General features: G+C 41.1%; 1 protein-coding gene and 1 long non-coding RNA gene across 3 annotated transcripts in view; both read left to right on the forward strand.

Annotated features, from left to right (window-relative positions):
• Positions 1 to 15,106, forward strand: part of nfatc3a (nuclear factor of activated T cells 3a) — a 61,732-nt gene extending 46,626 nt beyond the window's left edge. Inside the window, exons 9-10 of one of the 2 annotated variants that reach the window (XM_085389339.1) lie at positions 857 to 1,940; positions 12,108 to 15,106. In XM_085389339.1, coding sequence (XP_085245465.1) covers positions 857 to 1,940; positions 12,108 to 12,114 — 1,091 coding nt within the window. In that variant the 3' untranslated portion in view covers positions 12,115 to 15,106. The remainder of the gene's footprint in view (positions 1 to 856; positions 1,941 to 12,107) is intronic. The other variant, XM_085389269.1, reaches the window with a different exon arrangement.
• A 1,405-nt stretch (positions 15,107 to 16,511) lies between these two features.
• LOC146678418 (uncharacterized) lies at positions 16,512 to 19,357 on the forward strand. The gene is made up of 3 exons (XR_014908523.1): positions 16,512 to 16,578; positions 16,686 to 16,798; positions 19,111 to 19,357. It is a non-coding gene; the product is annotated as an uncharacterized LOC146678418 (long non-coding RNA).
• Positions 19,358 to 19,478: the final 121 nt, after the last annotated feature.

Here is a 19,478-nt window from a genome sequence, read left to right on the forward strand (position 1 = left end):
GTTCTGAGAAAACTTGGAGAAAAACTGATGAACAAATAACCTTTGTTTCTGTTTTGGTTTTTGAAATCGCTGCATTGTCATTCAGGTAACGGGGATAAATCTCACGTATTTGGACTAAATTTTTTATAAATTTCGGAAAATAAAAGATGAAAACATCTTGAGCTTATTCATATACTGTTTATATTTGTATTCCCTGGCTCCTTTTCAAGCCATTTCAAGTTTAAAAGCAACGTTACTGTGCCTCTTGCCTTTTAATCCCAGAAAGTGATTAAAAGCACAGTCAGTGAACTCGTTGGTTCTGTTGGTCTGATCCGGGCTGGGGGGCATTCAGCTCTTCTTCCCACACAACACTTCACATGATGGCAGCCAGACTGACAACATATGCTCTCTCTCTGATTCAGAGCTGGATAAAAATAAAACTCACTGTCACTAGGCACCAGATTGGGAAATAGGTTACTGATTGGCATAGCAGTGCTCTAAGCTGTCACAGTAAAAGGAAATGGCCCCATTTAGTATAATAAATTTGGGAGGTTTTTTTTTTTTTAATTTTATATAGCTTTAAGGGTCTTTTAGTCTACTTTCAGCCTTAAACCACAATTCTGAGGAAACTAGTGGGACCTGAAAATGTGGAAAAACTTAAAAATGCAACTCACTTTTGTAGCTGGTTTAGGTCCTTGGACTACTGTACCTGAAGCAAAAATAGCAGTGATATTGTTGATACGGCAACACTCTGGCTTGATAAATGCATATATTGCTTTTATCTATGTTCTTGCTGTGTTTGGTTGGCAGACATGACTGACTGTGTGATTTTTCTCATTTCCCTTCCTCCTGTCTGTGTGTACCTCTGTCCCTTTAGTTATGGTTAAACAGGAGCACAGAGACGAGCTGGACCTTCCTGCGGTACCTCCTATTTCCATGCCCCGGGCACCTGCTGGCAGTCTGGTGCGCACCCAGCTGCCTTCTCCTGAGCTGGGCCACCCATCGGATAACCTTCTGTCCAGCTCCCCTCATGGCCTGGCCACGGGCTCCGGACCTGGCCTGCTACCCGTGCAGACCCCCTGCCCCTCCCTGGGCTCCCCATCTTTCCAGCACCTGCCCCAGCTCCAGGGTCGCATTTTGCATCACCCCCCTGCAGACTGCCAAATGACGTACCACCCGAACTCTGCTCCCCTTTCTGTTCCTCCTCATTCTTCCTACCAGCCCATGCAGCACAGTCATGGTCACAGCCTGCCCTTCAACGGCCAGCCCAGCCTTTCTCCTCAGGGCTATGAGAGGATGCCATTTCAGCAGAGCCCCAGTGCAACATCACACCCAATGGGCATGGGAATGTTGTACCCCTCCTCCCCTTGTTCCTCACCAACCGCTCCATCCTCTTCAACAACCAACCCCATTGAGGGTTCCCCACAGAGCCAGCAACCCCTCTTTCCTCCCTCATGCTCACATCTCCAAACGCTGGGAAGCTATCACTGCTCTCCCACCCAGGTGCCCTCCCCAGGTGGACACCCCCTAACAGGGCAGCACTCCACACCACTGCAAAGGGCCATGGGCTATCACCCAGTTAGTCAAAGATCAGCATCATGTCCCACAACGTCCAGCGCCCCTCCTCCAAGGATGGTGCCCTCTCCCCACTCTGGGCCTTCTTCTCCTCAGCTCCACTCATTGCCGTACCAGTCTCCCACCTCATCTTCACCCACCTCAGGCGGCAGCCCCCTGGGGCCACTCCAACAGCAACATTCAGGACAACTTTCTCCCCAGGCTACAAGCCCAGTCATGACTAGCCTTTCTCCGGCAGGAGTGGGGCCTCTGGTTCATCCTCTAAGCCCTCAGGGGCCCTTCCAATCAGATGGGGAGAGGCTGAGTATTAAACAGGAGCCAGAGGACAGGGAGCCCACCTTCCGCTCCATTGGCTTACAGGACATCACACTGGATGATGGTGAGATGTATGACCTTATATTCTTAAAACATTTCCTGTGGGTTTAGTTTTTATTGCCTAGGCTCAGTGGCTACCTTGTATTTTAATAAACAGTGAAACACGTGTAACCTTTGGGAGAAAGTTCAATGTTTAGAACTAGCTGCCTTTACAATTTTAACTGTCATTACGTAAAAAGAAAGAGCTGAACTCATTCAAATTTGACTGTCTTTCAGAAGTACCGGTAACACAAAACAGACAAAGCAATCTGAAATAAAAAATTAAAGGTTGATGGAGTAATAGTGTAAAAATAGTAATTTCTATTTTTTTTTAAATTATTATTATTATTATTATTATTATTATTATTATTATTATTATTTTAACCATGCTTCTTTCTCTCTGCAACCCTGTTTTGTTCTGTGTGTAACTATGCGTCTTTGACTCTCACTCAGTTTTCTGTCAGTCCAGCCTTCAACTCTCATTATCACATTTTCCTATCCTTTTACACAAGATATTTAGAGCACAACCATCTGTGATCAATCTCATTTTCAGTCTGAAACAAGGGACCGCTCAGGGATTAAATTTACCCTACAATATGTGACGCACAAGATAAATTTGTACCTGATGATGTAAAACAATACACAGCACCAGTTGTTATATTTTCAAGAGGCTGAAACCTTGATGCCTGATAACAGTGATAGTGTTTCATCTGTCACTGCAGTGCACAGTTGTGTACACAGGTTCATTACTGAGGGGTCTTGTGACTTCGTATTGGGTAACATAGACACAATAAGACTGATAGCTGTAGTATCGTATTAAAGGGTCTAATTGTGGACTGCAGAGCTTCTGTATCTGTGGCAGCAGTTTGGAGATTAATTACATTTTGAATGTTTTGGCTTCTTGGAGCTGAAGGCAGGGAGAGGATTGCATCATTTTGTGCTACTTGCAAAGACTGTGGCTGGAACACGACGACTACGTTTGTGTGCTGCTGCAGTAATTACATCCTGTGTGTGCTTGTGTGTACTTGAGCGTGTGTGTACCTGCACTAACAACTCTAATTAGCATGCTCAGAAGAACTTGTTGACTTAACAATTGACCATGAAGTCAGCACATGCATTTAGCACCTTTTTTTTTTCTCTCATCCATGAACTTCTCATCCTAAAATATGTTAATCCACACCGTTCTAAGTCACCTACCTCCTTATCTGTAGGTTGTGTTACCACTACTGACATATTCAAATGAGAGTTCTGAAGATTTAGGGTTAATAAGTAGCCTGGCAAGGCTATGTAAGGGAAGTGTGATACTGCGTTCTAGAAAGGGTCAGTCTCATTAACACAGCACTGCTCGCAGTAAGTCATGTGAACAGCTGGTGGCGTTCTATAGTGCATAAAACTTAAGAATACATATAGCTATTCCCTTTTCACAGCCTCATTCATGTGCACACATGAAGTCTGTTTAGCTGCTTTTTTTTTCTTCATGAAACTTTAGCGCAGTTTTATTCAGCCTCTGCCCCTGTCAAACACGGAGACACAGTCACTTTGAAAGTAGCTGCATGTACTCAATCTCTTATTTGAAAAAAAGTGTGAGAAAAGTTTGTGAGTGACACAGTTCAGACGGGAATGTAAGCTCTCCCTTTGAGCCTGTGGCTAAAAATAGCTTTCTGTGCCAGCCCAGCTCTGTAGGCCATGTTTTGAAGTAGAAATGTGGAGTTTTTACCCGGCTCTGAGTTTTAGGAGGTCGCAGCACACTCTCTTAAGTAGACCACATACACCCCAGTTTGGCAGACAGGCAGATCAGGATGAACACAAATTTTACCACAAGGGTTTATGAATTCATGAAGCGTGGCGATAAACCTGCATTCTGGTTTCATAATTTGAAAAAAAATAAATAAATCTAAAATTATGACTTTTGAACACTTGTACATAATTATCATTTGTTTTCTGATAAAATGCGTCTTGTGTTTAGAAGAGTTTGTTCTCAGACTGGTTTAATATAGACTCACTATTTTTGCATGGATGTCCATCACACTTAAGCTCAACTTTTGCTGTACTACCATAGACTGAAGTCGGCGATAGAAGAGGGAATACAAATGTGTAGAAAACTGCTCTGATTAGCAAGCAGATGGCACTTGTGACGCACACCATAGCATGCGCGAGATGTGTGTCTTGGTGCGTGTGTTAGGGAGAGATTGTGTGTATTGTGTTTGTGTGCATCTTTTTGATATTGTGGAGGGGTGTGTGTGTGTGTGTGTGTGTGTGTGTGTGTGTGTGTGTGTGTGTGTGTGTGTGTGTGTGTGTGTGTGTGTGTGTGTCTGCCCGCCCGCCCGTACAGAGCAGGAGACACAGGAGGTGAGAAGACAGACTGACAGACAGATGGACAGACAAGTCCTGAATCCAAACCCACTGCAGGGTCACTCAACTGAGACGTTCAATCTGAAATGTTCTTGGAATCTGAAATTAAATTGAAGTGTAAACTGAATAATTTAATGATTATGTACAATGTGTAATGCACATTTGAAATTTTCATTCCTGTCTAAACACAGAAGTGTATTTTTGGAGAAACAGCACTTAAGATGTATATAAAAATTACATAGATAACAATTGCTTCTTTGTGATACAGGGGCAGCCATGCTTTATTTTTATTAGGCTTTGCAGTGAAAGACCATAAGCCACAAAAGCAAAGAAGTATCTTCTCAATGTAAAAGCAACAAGAGATTTAACAGAGTGTTTCTAAAATGTGGAGCTTTTCTACTGCTTTGATGTCTGAATCAAAACAGAACAGAATATAATTGGGTGGTGTCTTAATGGAAAATGATCAAAGACACTGTTTTTTTATAACAAATTTGGTGTATAGAGCAAGATTTATCAGAACTTTAACCAGAAAATGAATTATAGTTTCCATTTAGGTGTCGTATACGTGATTAATAGGTTAATAGGTTTATAATCCGTGAGATTGTCAGGCAGGTTTTCCAAGCATCTATAGATACACGTTTGTTTGGTGACTGTATGAGCATGGTAGCGGCTTAAAGAATGCATAGTGGTCATGGTGACAGAGTCTGAAGCTGTTTTGCTGCCAACCTGTGCACTTAACTAATTAATCTGCACGTGACTGTCTTTATGTTTGCAGAGCACAGCTGGGAAAGAATAGCATGTGTGTTATTGGCTTTGTTTGCATGTGAGCAGTTGCTGTAGTGTCGACACTGCACGCAGCGTGTGTCCACAACAAAGCCGGTCTTTTGTCTGCGCTGCCCTGCCCAATTTCATAGCTGCCCCAAACTGTGAGCTATGGCTTTGAGGGTTAATATTAGGCAGAGCCCTGCTGCTTGCACTCCTCGAGGCAGAGACACTGGCACAGTAAAGACACAGAAACATGCACATTGAGCGACACGTATCATCCTGTGGATGTCATCAAATATGCCAGGCAGTGTCCATCTTTAAATATATGTTTTTATTGTTCTGTTTTTCTGTGTTTACAAGGAAAGAGACTACATACAAATGAAAAAGTTTCACCAGCTGTTGCTAAAAGGACAAAAAGCATTTTGTGGTGGAAGAAAAATCTTCACGTTGGGAGATTTAGTTTTTATTTTTTTGCTCCATCTTTGTTGGTCCACACAGATTTATCTGCTAAGCAACATTTTTGCACTAAAAAATGTTCTTGCTCGTTATCTAAAGAGCACCACTAATCTCTTCTTCTATGTTCACTGTGATGGTGAATGCAGCACTAGGTTGGCTTAGCTTAGCTTTCATAATAGAGTTGGGTTATGGAGCAGCTAGACTGTCTATACCATTATGTGACAAAATCCACCCACCAGCTCAGTAGTGCTGCTTCACACATGCATACAGAGTTTACAGAGTTCAGTTACTGGGCCACTTCATGAAGTCTGCACTTAATGTCCAAATGAAAGTGATACTTGTTTCTTTAACAGAAAGATAATCTGCTGTTAAGTCATGTGTGAAGGTGTTAGCAGATGGATTACTTTCACAGAAAACAATTTTTTCCCGTTTCCAGTCTTTGTGAATTCACCAGCTGTTGTAGTTTCATATTAGCAGACAGAAATAATTTGGTATGTACCAGGTAATGAGAGGCATGTTATAATGCCACCGAAACCAACGACTTCCCATTTTACTTATCTCTAAATGATAAACTGTCATTTGTTTATTTAAAGTCATTTCATGATGTGCATCCTGCAAATGATGTGTGCACCATGAATGCTACAAATAGCTGAGAACTGGAAAGTTTGTAATTAAAAAAAAAAAGTGGTGAACTGGCCACTGACCAAGTAATCCAAAAAGACTGTTTCTCAGCAGTTGGCCCTCCAAGGGGGGGAAAGCCAGTAAATATTGGATTTTAACTTTGAGAAATACAGCTACAGCTTTCTCTTAAATGAAATTAAACATAAAATTAGACTTTCAAATACCTTTTTGTCTTTGGGTCCTTTTCTAAGCTGTAATTCATTGATATTTTTTCTTGGAATGAAAAGTTAATTTGTCGAGTCGCCATCACAAACAGATTTGCAGAACATTATTTTTTTTCATGAAAACACAGAAAGAAATTAGTTGTTTTGTGTGACAGTATGAAGTCTCTAACACATTAGAGTTAGAGACTTCATACTGCCATTAGGCAGAAGAATAACACGGATAACCCCAAACTCCTGATTTGCTGGCATAAACGCTGTAAGCAGTGAAAGGAAAATAGATTTCCATTAAATGCCACCGCTGCTCTTTAAAAACAATGGCAAACATTTGCTGGTCTTTTCCCCTCAAACAAGTGGAAAAGGACTTTCTGTGTCATCTTTCCACACAATTAGGGTCTTAAAGAGTTTAATGCAGATGTCTTGGCAGACGCAACCTGGTATGGAGACGGTGCCAGTTGCTGCATTTTTCGTTAGAAGAAGGGAAAGCCTAGAAGTCCCTCTGTGGTAATAAAAGTAGTTTAGCTCGTACGTTGTTTTTTTGTTTTGTTTTGTTTTTTTAAATATGCATATATGATATTATTTAGGAAAGTAGTACTGCTGCTTTTATGGTTAAGGTTTTTTCATTGTTTTTTTTCTCTGTTGCTTTGTTGACAGTCTGTTTTTTGTGCTCTTAAGCCAGGTATGGAGCATTGGTGCTCAACTGGAAAATTAATACTAGTCACCACATTTTCATGCTGCACAAGTAAGGACTTGACAGATTGTAGTAAAGCAGTTTTCACTCCCCTTGTAATGCTGTGGAAATGTGTGTTTGCAAGCTTTTGTGTGTGTTTGTGCCCGTGAGCTTTCGGTGAGTCACTTTAGCCTGTTGATGCTACGTTGCCGCTGCATTCCTGTTGGTAGCCAAAATATTACAGGAAAAATTAATTTCTTCTGTTTGTTCTTAAATCTAAAAGATTTCCTGCTTTGCTCCTGAAATATCTTTGGATGTTAGACTTGCTAATGAAAGTATTTGAAGATGTCACTTTTTTTGAAAATTGAAGTGGGGAAAAAGCTCTAAATCTGTTGTTTTAGTTCAGCTTGCAGCTGGTAGAAAATGACAGTTTAAATGAAGAAAACAAAAAAACAAAACAATAGTTTATACATTTTATTAGTGGTGTGGGTTTTGGAGATGCCCCCCAAGTGGCCATTCAAACTCCAGTGGTTTCTGTTTTAAAACTGTCTTCCGGTCATCCGCTAAGTGGAACCACAATTCTGTGTCCTCGTTGAAAGGCGAGAGTCTTGCGAATCACTTACCGTTAGATCAAATGGGAAATCCACAGATGATTCACAGAGATGAGTGACTTTGAGAAACTGAGACTTTGTAAAAAGCTTCTCCGGTATGCTCTGTGCCCTCACCCACCCACTCACTCACTCCAGAAGTAAAATTAAAATGAAACATAAAGGGATCACAGAGAAGCAGCTGAGATGAAGGGTAAATGGAAATAAAAGGGGGGGGAAGACTTTTCCGGAGCAGGCCTGGAAGATTTCAATACCAGTTCTATCAACTGACCGTCTATTTCCAATGTGTGTGATCAGTCAGTGGCTCTTTTACTTAAAGTTTGCTCTCATAGACGAGGCTTTGTGAGGATGTGTGCATGTCATTACAGGGCCCTGCAAGTGGAAACTGTGTGCTTTGATATTCCCTGTTGCAGGCAAACCGAGTCTTGCTTCCCTCTGTTCCCTTTGCGCCAGTATTTTCCATTGTGGCATGTTGTCTTCATTTGCTGGACCAAAGAATCACTCAAACTTTGAGCTATTTGCTTAAGCCGCACTGCCAGGGTAATGTTTTTAATGCCTGGGTCAGGGAATGTTTTTCAGTGTGTCATAAAGAGTTTTGATAATTACCCACTTTCCATTTCGACAGAAGACATGTTTATCGTACTGAATGACCTTCTGCCTGTTTCACTTCTGTTTTGCATTTTGGAAATCTTTTCAATATGCCTATGCTTTTGACATGCACTTTAGAAACGTGAGCTAACCCAGTCACAGTGGTCTCCTGCTAGATGTGAAACCTCCTTTCAGGGAAATTTAACAGAGCCCCTGATACCACTTCAATCACAATATGCAAATCTGACAACAAATTCATTTCTCACTTCGCAGTTTATTTCTAAGATTTAAAATCTGCCTGACATTTTGTAGCCACGCTTTTTTTCCCCCTGGGTTTGAGGTAATATCTATAATATTCTGGACCTTCTAGCTCGTTGTGACTCTTACCGAGCCTACGGGCAGACAGTAGTGGTGCTTAACACAAAGAGTTTTCTCTTTCTCCTGCATTCAAAAACAAACTTCTTTCGTATTTGTGCTGGAAACTACACAACAGTGTATTGCTAAAGATTGGATGAGAAAAAAGGTCTGCATGCATGGTGACTGGAAAAATTGTCCTCCCTCTAAGTTAACATCTTTAATCGTGCAACGCAATCGATGATTAAGAGAGGAGGCAGCACTTCATGGGTTTCTTTTGTTCTTTTCAGTCAGTTAAAAGATTTAAATCTGTTAGCTCCCAGAGGATTGAGTGATCTGATTGTAGCCTTTACAAGTAGGAGTAACTGTAGTAATGGTAGTAGGCTGACTGCAGATGTATATTTTGACTAGGGAGCCCCCCTCCCAGTCATCTGCAGAGGATCTCCCTTCGGCTGAGACATTCAGAGCCACAGTTACTACGACAGGCAGCGCTGAATCACTGGTTTTCTGTTGCACCGTCATGAACAATACCAGTAAACCTGAGAAAATACTATGGCATATGAAACTAGTCATAGCTTATGCGCGACTCAAACCTCTGTTTCACTTCTGGTTATTGATGTGTGGAGCTCCAGGTTAAATTGAAGCATAGATTATCTGTTGCTCAGTGATGAGGGAAACGTTTTATTTTTACAGACTGCGATGATTGCTCAGTTGCTTACTGTTGCTTTGGTTTTGGCCTTGTTCTCCTTAGAGATAAGCGTTTTGGTTTACTGACCTGCTAGCTCTAGTTTTTAGTCCACACGTTAGAACTTTTGTTATGAAACTGAAGCTGTTCCAAGTAGTTTGTTGAATTGAATGAGAAGGGAAACAGAAAAGAATCGTAAATGGGCAGAGGTGGAGTAAACTCCTTTTCCGTTGTATGTCTCTTTTGAGATGGAAAATCTCTTCCAAAATAAGTTCTGCTTATTTCCGACGGCCCCACACGAAATTGTCCAAATTTGCATCGAGCGCTGATGTAATATCGAGACCGAAGCCTCATGAAAATATTTCTGAAAGTTCATTTTGGGAAACCTCACTAGAGGGTTGTTGTTTTTTTTTGTTTGTTTTTTGAAAGAGAGCGAGAACAAATTGAATCGAAATGAGCGGAATAAGTGTAAACTTTAGCTGGGTTTTGTGAATTTTTATGCTAATTCCTTTTTTTTTTTTGTCTCTTCTTACGTATTTATCGGTTGATAGATTAATGTTTGCCTATGCAACAATCTAATCAGTACAGCGGAAAGTGATGAGTTTTTGCAGACGCCCACTTAATGTCGGTCTGTCGCACTTCACACTATGTTGCTCATATTCCTGTGGTATTAGGGCAGATTCACTCCCTTGAATAAACAGAGCTTACCACATAACGCTTTAGCTGTGCAGAAGGCCTGTAAGCGCAACTCTGTAATGTGTACCTCTAATTTGATCCATCAGTGCTCACAGTCATAATTTTTCTTACACACTAAAAGCAATTTAATTACGTTTAGTGTAGTTAAGTGCTATTAAGATATATTCTAAATTTGATCTGGATTAAAAATGCAAGAAGTCAAATGTTAAACCTTTATTGAACTTCATTAAACTGGTGTTACAGAAATAAAAGAAACTCAGTCTATAGCTGTGTCATTTTATCAATACAGCTGCTGCTCTGGCGGTCCTTTAACAGCTGTAAGATGCAGTTTATTTTGAGCCCAGCTGCAGCACTTGTCTTTCAAAAGGTCACGGCCTTTAAAGGAGATCTGTGGTCCTCCATCAGAGCTTTATTTCACATGAGGAATTATGTGACAAAGCAATGAACCAGTCCACTTGCATGTTATACGTCAAAGTTAGACTGTATGCTCAAAGGTAAATGTTTGCTTTGATAATCACACGGTAGTCTCATAAGTGCGTGGTGTTGCTGTGAGTGTGAGAGTGTGCGCGCGCGTGTGTGTGTGAACATGGTTGACATGGGAAAGGAAGAGCCTCCCACGCTAACAGGATGATGTGAGTGATGGTGGCCAGACACAAAAGCGAACAGCAGAAAACACAAATAAAGTACACCAAGGCACTAAATTGCGCTTCTGGTCCCATGACAGACTGTGACAGACAATCATGTGTTCAATTTGAAAAAATGAACTTGAAGTACTCTTGAGTTGGAGGAGGCGGCGGTGAAGCTGTGAAACAGATATAAAGGTTAACAAAATAAATGTTAAGACTTCTTTGTTTTGCTGAATTTATTAAGGTTGTGTTGCTTTCTTACTCCACTTGTATTACTTTATAGCGTTTATGCGTGTTTGTGTGCGTGTTGTTAAATTTGAATATGGTTTCTTTTTTCTGAAGAAACGCTCTTGGCTGGTTCATTTGCTCATCGATGACTAAGTCGCTCCCTGTCACATATTTTAACTGAGTTACAGTAAAGCATTTGCTTATAAACTTCTCAGGAGTGGGGGCTTGATTTTGCACTATAGATGCACATGTGGACAGAGTGGGGTGGAGAAGAGCTGCATTTTGATGGGCATGCACAGACATATCTGCCTTTGAGTGCTGGTGTCACACTGGGCCAGAGGTCTTTGCTACACCCACCCAAACCAGTTTGCCGAGCCTGTCTTCTACACTCTGTGTTTTTGACCTGTCATCGTGTCATTTAAAACACTTAGGGAAACCACATGAAGAAGTCAGAGGATAAAAGGTGAACTCATACATGTTGTAAGAATGGAAAAAAAAAAAAGAAACATTCACCTCACATTTTCCATAAATTTAAAATAAATGAAAGTGTTCTTACTCTTTCTTTCCTCATGTCTTCCTCACCACGTCAAAGTAAAGCTGATTTACTTCACGGCTGGAGTTTTTACTGGCTCCCTGCTGTGTTTCTTGTGGTCCCAGTGTGAGTTCTGAATGGAGGCAGCAGATGTAAAACAACCATTCAGGCTGGCTGGAAAACAGGCTGAGAAAGACTTGCTTGTTATTTATTTAAAATCAGGCTCTAACTGAGTGTGTTGAGTAATTAACCTCGCTGTGCCTGAGTGCCTCTCCGGGCTCAACAACGTGTTTAACAATAGATTGGTTTTACACAACCTTTTTGCCATGCTTACACACCCCATGAACGGGCCTGAGGAAATGTACTGAACCACCATTAAATCTCTAATGAAGTAATGGACGGCCCCGCTGGTTGGCCAGCTGCACAGGAGTGTGTGTTTATAGGAGTCAATGTGCTGTGCTAACTGCTAACATTTCTTGGACTTGAACACTGTTTAGAATTGGCACATTCAGTGAATGGAATAGTTTCTCTCATTTGCTATGTCAGGAGAGATTATATCTCACGTCAGAGCCATGACTTTGTGACCTTTGTGTTTGCCAGTTTTTTTTTTTTTGAGTATTTTCTTTTTCCATTTTAATCTTTTGGCAGTTTGAATTTGCTATTTTTGTCCTATGAGGAACTCAGGGTGGAACTGCACTGACCTCTGCTGGAAAGAAATGCAAATGTTCTGACAATATAATATATTTAAAGTTTTGAATATTTATTAATATTTTTTTTCTGTTTGTCTCCCTTCACAGTGAATGAGATCATCGACAGAGACATGTCCCAGTCCCCCAACCAGTCGTAGCTCGGCCCTTGCGCCAATCCCCTGCAACTCGTAAATCCTGCCACTTCCTCACCTCCAGTATGGACCCAGGTGCCGGTCCGGGTGCTGGTCCTGATGGAAGAAGGGGGTTGAAGAGAGACGATTGTTGTCAACGGCTGAATACAGTTGGGAGAGTCTGTTCCAAACCACAAGGATTTGCAAGTTCACCAGCCTGAAGAAGACACTCGTCTGATTTCTTTTAAAACTGTTTGTCCTGTGTAGAGAACTTGATGCTGAACTACACAGATTAAAAAAAAAAAGTGAGCAGGAGGATGTTGTAGCCATGCCAAGTTAGAGCCAGGGTAAAAACTGTCAGAGAACAATAAGAAACCGTTAAAAAAAAACCCTTCTTTTTCTTCAGCTCTTTAATGATCAGGGCTGTCTGTGACCCTTCAAAGCACCCAGTCTTCCTGACCAATCAGTTCTCACCTCTGTGAGTCTTGAGCACTCAACTTTTTTAAGTTTGTCTACAAGAGACAACTTAATGCGCTGTCGTCGCCCTCTCACCAGCATTGACCTTTCTTATGAGAATAAGAGATGCTCAGTAGTGCACAATCACAATGAGCCAGAAGGCTGTGGCAGTGCTCTCAGTGTTGCCAATTTCTCAGGCAACACTCTTAAGCACCAGGGTGCTATAAAATATTCAGGGTTAATTGAACATCAGCAAAAGTGTGGCAGAACAATTAAGAGGTGAAATTGGCTTAATAATGATCAGAACACCCATAATTATTTCAGAAAAAGCTTTGCTAGCCAAGCTTTGCTGTCAGGCTGAGTGAGTAAAATTTGCTGTAATGATGATGTCCACTCTTTTTTTCCCCTTCTTTTCCCTCCTGTAAATGATGAAAATATTCAGATTTAGAGGAGCGGGGTCCTGGCAGGTAGAACGAGCTCTTGTGGCACCGGTCTCTTTCGGATCTGCAACATTCCACAACTTTTTGTACTCTTGCAGCCGTGTAGATATCTGTACATTAATTCCCATACACCACCATACCCTAGCTTTTCTTCTCCTTTCTCCTCTGTTTCTTTGCCTTCTTCACATTGAACAAATGCCTTATTACCAGTTAGGAGCTTTCAGTGGTGGCGAAAGCTTTTTGTTTTTGTTGTTTTGCACAGCAGGCTTTAAGTTTAACTGTTTCAGAAACTGATATGGGGCTCGGATTATGCGGATGTGATTTCAGGAATCCCGATGAGGGAGAGTTGGAAGATGCATGAAGACGCAGATTATTTTGGTGTTCGAGAGAAGTTTTTTCATTGGTCCACAGACACAGAGCTTTCTGCCTCTGACACTTCCCCAAGTCTCCCAGGACCCTTTGTGTGCCTTCAGTTTCCTAACAGCAGTCATACTTCTAGTGGTATGAGAGCTGAGGCAGCAATTATGAGAAAGTATTTATGCATAAAAATGTTTATGTATTGCACCCTGTTTAGCAATGAAAGCTGAAATCCAGGACTCCAGAAAACAGGAATCGGATGTATCGGGGGGGTATCCCACATCCCTCTATTAAAAACAATCAGTCTTTGCTGATAACAATCCAAGACTCCTCCTTCATCCAGGATTTATTCATTCCCATTCTTTCTCTCCTCGCAGATGTGCAGTGCCTGTACGGCGGCAATAACAAACCTGAGGAAAGAGCATCTTCAGGCAGGTTTTTAGTCAGATATGATGTGGATGTGAACAGACAGATACTGATTTTGATTTGAAGATTTCCACTGGTTTCTGCCTTAAGCTTGACAAGGGTGAGGAGAGCTCAGGAGTGTTTTCTTTAATTATGGTTTGAAGTGAGTTTCCAGGTGAAAATGATTATGCTATGCATTCAGACTCTGCCTAATGCCTTTACATAAGAAAAAAGACAAAAAAGAAAGACCTTGATGCCTGTAGGAGTAGACTCTAGATGTGTTTTAGATGCTTGATTGATTCCGTTAGCATCCTGGATTCGTCCATCAGCCAACCTGCTTTGCCGAGGACGCGGTGCAAGCATCTTAATAGGTTCAGTTCTGAGTGAGTGTGCAGATGAGTGTTTGATGTTCGTACCAAATATGCTGTACAGAAGACAGGAATCTTAAGAGTCCTACTTTCAACAAGAGAAGCACACACATGTATTTTAGGCTATGCAAATTGTAACAACAGCAAATGTGAGATATGATGTTATATATGAGAAAGGAGATTATAAAATAGGTGTAAAGTCGCTTATGAACTTCACAGAGAAAAAAACAACCTTCAGATAGTGCGAGTATCATGTCACTATGTAAACTATTAGAATGCCTTAACTCTTGTTTGAAAACCAGTTTTCAGTGTGTCTGTATGCTGTTCTGGGTTGTTGTTATTTTTCTATGCGTAAGATATAAGTCGGTAACTATTATTGTTATTTTTGTTTGATTTTTTTTTTTAGGGGGAATTGTGGACTTTAAGGGTGGGGTGGGAGGAAAAAGATGTTTTGGGCTTTTTTTGCATAAAGCTGCTTCTGCAGTTTGAAAGACGCGAGTCTACAAAAAAACACAAAATAAAACAAACAAAACAAGCAAAAAAACCCCATAAAATTAAAAAAAAATGTAATAAAAAAACTAAAAAGAAGCAAAACCAGCATTGACAGTAAACTCTGGCTGCTGCCCTCGTCTGTCATAACCAAAGACCGAACAATATGTTCCCACTTTACATAATAGTAAAGCAACAGAGACTGTACAACTCTATTTTTGATACTTTGAAATGGATGTCATTCCTAAAAAAGGTGGGGACATGAGCGTCTCATATAATAATAAGGGAAATACAGGTTTAGCTTATGTTTACCAAGCCTTGTATTGTCATTTCTTGTATATTTTGTATGTTTCAATTTTTGTAATTTTTAAGACTGCAGTGCTTTTTGAAATTATTCAAAGGGAATAATACCTTGCATCATACTGTAGACTCTAGTGTATGTCAATAAAACCAAAAGCTCAGCCATGGCTTTGCATCACCTCACTTTTTTCATCGATCTCTCTGAGATACAACTTTATTTTATACAACTTGTCTTTATATTTTGCAAAGTTAATGGTAAATGGGTGAAGTGTTTTATTAATATTCATAAACATTATTTGTAAACATAACTGGAAGTTCAATATATAAGTCAAAAACACAGTTTGTACAGTTCCAGTGAGCTTAAACATCAGTGTTTTGATATTAGTTTTGTTTATTTAACACTCTTAGGCAAGCTTCCCATCCCTCCACTCAGACCATTTCTGATGAAGCTTCAGTGAACGTAGGTGGATGAACTGAAGAACCAGATTAATCTCTCAGCTCCTGCATCAGGTCTTGGAATTTCCTCCTTCTGAAAGGACATGCCTTTCAGAGATACTGCTCATCTCCTGTTGATAGTTTTTTTTTGTTTTGGGGTTTGACACAGGCTTTTTTCAGGTATCCAGTTTAGACACAACACTGGTTCATCTGGGTTAGGTTGCTTTTGTTGTCTTGAATGATTCATAGGTGAGTGTTAAGCGGCTTAACAAAGAAAACATTCACGTGAAACTGGTCAGGTACAAGTACCAGACTGAAAATACGTGAAAAAAGCAGAAACTTTGAAAGCCAGAAGAACTACTAAAGAGTATTTTAAGAAATGATTGTCTGACAAACTATAAAGAAATAAGGGGTGGCTCAAGACTTTTACACAGCAGCCTACTGTACTTGATAAATAAAAGGAAACACATATGAACATCTTATCTTACTTTTTTTTTACCCAGACCAGCTGCTGATAACTCAGTTGTCTGGTGATCAGCATCGATTTTCAGCAGGATCAGCTCGTCTCTTTTTGAGTCTCCTCTTGTAAACTTGAGTCGATGTCTTGAGCTGTAATCATAAAGCGTTAATGTCCGTATTTGAAATCGCAGACTGGGTTTTACATTCGCTAATAAACTGATTTCCCGTCTGTGAGGATCTGCACGTTCACTCTGCAAAGGTCGTGGAAGCATCAAAGCAATTACTCAGTTTTCCGGGATCTATTAAAACATGTGTACTCATTTTTTTTGTAGCACGTGAAGGGTTTTGTTTCCCGGATGCAAAACTGATCCGGGACTGTATGGAAGAAATATAGTATCATCAGAATTCAAGTATTTTTAGACATTGAATTTATGACACGGAATTTTTATCCTCCAAATTTCCCTGCAAAAATATTCACCTGCAAAAATTCACCTGCAAAAATTCACCTGCAAAAAATTCACCTGAAAAAAATTCACCTGCAAAAATTCACCTGAAAAAATTCACCTGAAAAAAATTCACCTGCAAAAATTCAACTGCAAAAGTGATGAACTTTAATGACCCAAGCCAGAGCAATCAGCACCAGATCGAGTCGAGTGGCTCTCAGCCAATTAAATTACGCTGTTTGATCACATGACACCGTTAGCCAGCAGTGTGTCTCCTAAAAGAGAGCTGTTTAAAGGTGAGTGATTAAGTTTTTCTCCTAAATAGAGATCATTACAGAACGCCTAGTCCTACTTAAAATCCCATTTATTATTATTATTTTTTTTATCATCTACTCGAACTAAGGAAAACGTTTGACTAACTCAAAGACAATTTCCACGCCTCCCCTGCCTGACTGCAGAGGCAGTTTTGAATTTAGGAGCGCCAAGATGGCAGCGGCAAACCCTGGCGGCTCTCCGGTGAGTATATATATATATTTTTATCTTCAAGTTTGTCTTTTGAAACCTTAATTTTATTTAAATCCGTTGCTCACGTATAAAGTACACAGACGGGGTCTTTGCTCAACTCGTCTGAGGCGTGTCTCACTAAGCGCTACATGCTAGCATCCTGCTAACCGAGCTACCCTTTACATGCTGTGCTTTAGAAAATAGGATACTCGTTAAAAAAAATACTCCGCAGATATTGATAGATAGACGAACACTGCAAATATAATGTTGGAAACGAGAACGGCCTTTGGTGAAGGGGTAAAATACACCATGAATAAAGCCATAGAGTGAATGGCTGCCATGGTTGCAGAACAGCCTGATTTAATGACAAGAATGGGGAAGAGTGAGGTGAAGTGAACCACAGCCACAAAACACGGTCAGACAAGGCGGCAAAAGGGCAGTGATCTGTCCGTCAGTATGAAGTTGGTGTGTGCTTTGGTGAACAAAAACTCCAGACTGGTAGCAGGAAGATGGGAGACTCGTGTTTCACTGGAATAGTGGTGAATTAAAACATCCTTTGTTGGGGACATTTCGGTGTAAATGCATCCATACAGGCAAGACAGAGGCAGACTAGACAGTGAAGAAAACAAGGCAAACATTAGAAATATAAAAACGGAAATATAGGATGAGTCGGGGATGAGTTCCTGCCCCAAGTGGAGGAGTTCAAGTATCTCGGGGTCTTGTTCGCGAGTGATGGGAGAAGGGAGCCGGAGCTCGACAGACGGATTGGGGCTGCAGCTGCAGTAATGCGGACGCTGCACCGGTCCGTCGTGGTGAAGAGGGAGCTGAGTGTAAAAGCGAAGCTCTCAATTTACCGGTCGATCTACGTCCCTACCCTCACCTATGGCCACGAGCTGTGGGTAGTGACCGAAAGAACGAGATCGCGGATACAAGCGGCAGAAATGAGCTTCCTCCGAAGGGTGGCTGGCCTCTCCCTTAGAGATAGGGTGAGAAGGTCGGCCATCCGGGAGGGGCTCAGAGTAGAGCAGCTGCTGCTCCACATCGAAAGGAGCCAGCTGAGGTGGTTCGGGCATCTGACAAGGATGCCCCCTGGGCGCCTCCTGGGTGAGGTGTTCCAGGCATGTCCCACCGGGAGGAGGCCCCGGGGCAGACCCAGGACACGCTGGAGAGATTATATCTCTCGGCTGGCCTGGGAACGCCTTGGTATTCCCCCGGATAAGCTGGAGGAGGTGGCTGGGGAGAGGGAGGTCTGGGCCTCTTTGCTTAGGCTGCTGCCCCCGCGACCCGGCCTCGGATAAAGCGGATGAAGATGGATGGATGGAAATATAGGATTAATATAACATACAATTAGGGAAAATGTAAATGATATTGTAAAGTCATTAAAACGGCATACTCTGATTAAAAGAAACACATAATTGGGTAGGATAATAATTAATAATAAAAAAAAACTAAAAAAAAAAACATGTACAAGATGGGTATGTATACTTGTAGCCAGAATTTAACAACTATAAAGTTGTAGCATGTCAGTACCTTACCCCATCCATTGTATCCACACTTTCAGAAAAGGATATGGTCAATATCTTTACAAATACTATCTAAACTTAAACGGGATATTCCCTCTGCTTCTTCTGCTTCTCGTATACACCCTCAGGGTTTGTGATCAGCCAGCGGCTGATATGATCATTAATCCTGTAAAATAATATTCTTTCGGTTTATGAATCTGTTTGCATGGATTTCTTAATCCGTTTCCACTGTTAGCAGTAGTTGTGCATGCAGTTTTGGTGTGCTGCTCTCCAAGACTACAAGCTGCGTTAAAGTTGGAAGTAACTGGCCGATGTTCCACTGTTGAAGATCAGCTGTGCCCATTTGTTGCACATTGTGGGTATGGAGAAGTTGAGGCTCTTGCAGGCTACCCACAATTTCCCCAAACTGAGCGATTATACATCCTGCTTCCATATTTGTATCTTGTGTCACTAAAAATGCATTTTATTTTAATTTTATACATTGATTAATGACCTGCAGAATCTCCTTATCATATTAAGTGATTCATAATTGTCACTTTATGCTTTCTCCATCTTGAAAGTGATTACATCCTTGCATTACATCCTTTAGGTTCATTTTCTGGAGGCAGGTTTCTGACAGAACAGGCAGATTTAGAATATAACATGCAGCGTTCTATAGATGGACACATAAAGAAATGAAAAATTACATGTATATGCTAACTTTCTAAACACTGTTACATTAATGATTAAGTAGATAAAACATTTATGTCAGCCTTGGCTCATAGTTCATTTAAAGACAAGAACTTTGTGTGTGTGTTTCAGGTACTGCACTCTCAAAGACTGAATGAACCAGCATTGCAGCCATGGGTCATTGTGAGCATCACAGGGAAGGTTGAAGCCGCCCACTCCAGCTGTAAGGCCGGAGTCACGGAGACCTGCACCCACGTCACTGCTCTTCTGTTTAATGTAGAAGCAACAGTGTTGATCTGTGGCACAAGGACTGTTACAGGTGAACCTGCATACTGGGTTTTGCTGGGTAATGTGACCAAGATACAGTCAGAGGTTGGCCATAAGAGACTTCTCCTCTTCAGCTGCCCAAAAAAGGCTCTTGATCAAAACAAACAGACCATCTGTAGTGACAGGTAAAAGGAGCCGTCCTCAAAAAAGAAATCCCACCTGCTACTGTGGAG

This window comes from Rhamphochromis longiceps, linkage group LG1 (assembly GCF_057381845.1).
Source record: "Rhamphochromis longiceps isolate RC_006_pf linkage group LG1, R_longiceps_female_GT1.1, whole genome shotgun sequence".
NCBI lineage: Eukaryota > Metazoa > Chordata > Actinopteri > Cichliformes > Cichlidae > Rhamphochromis > Rhamphochromis longiceps.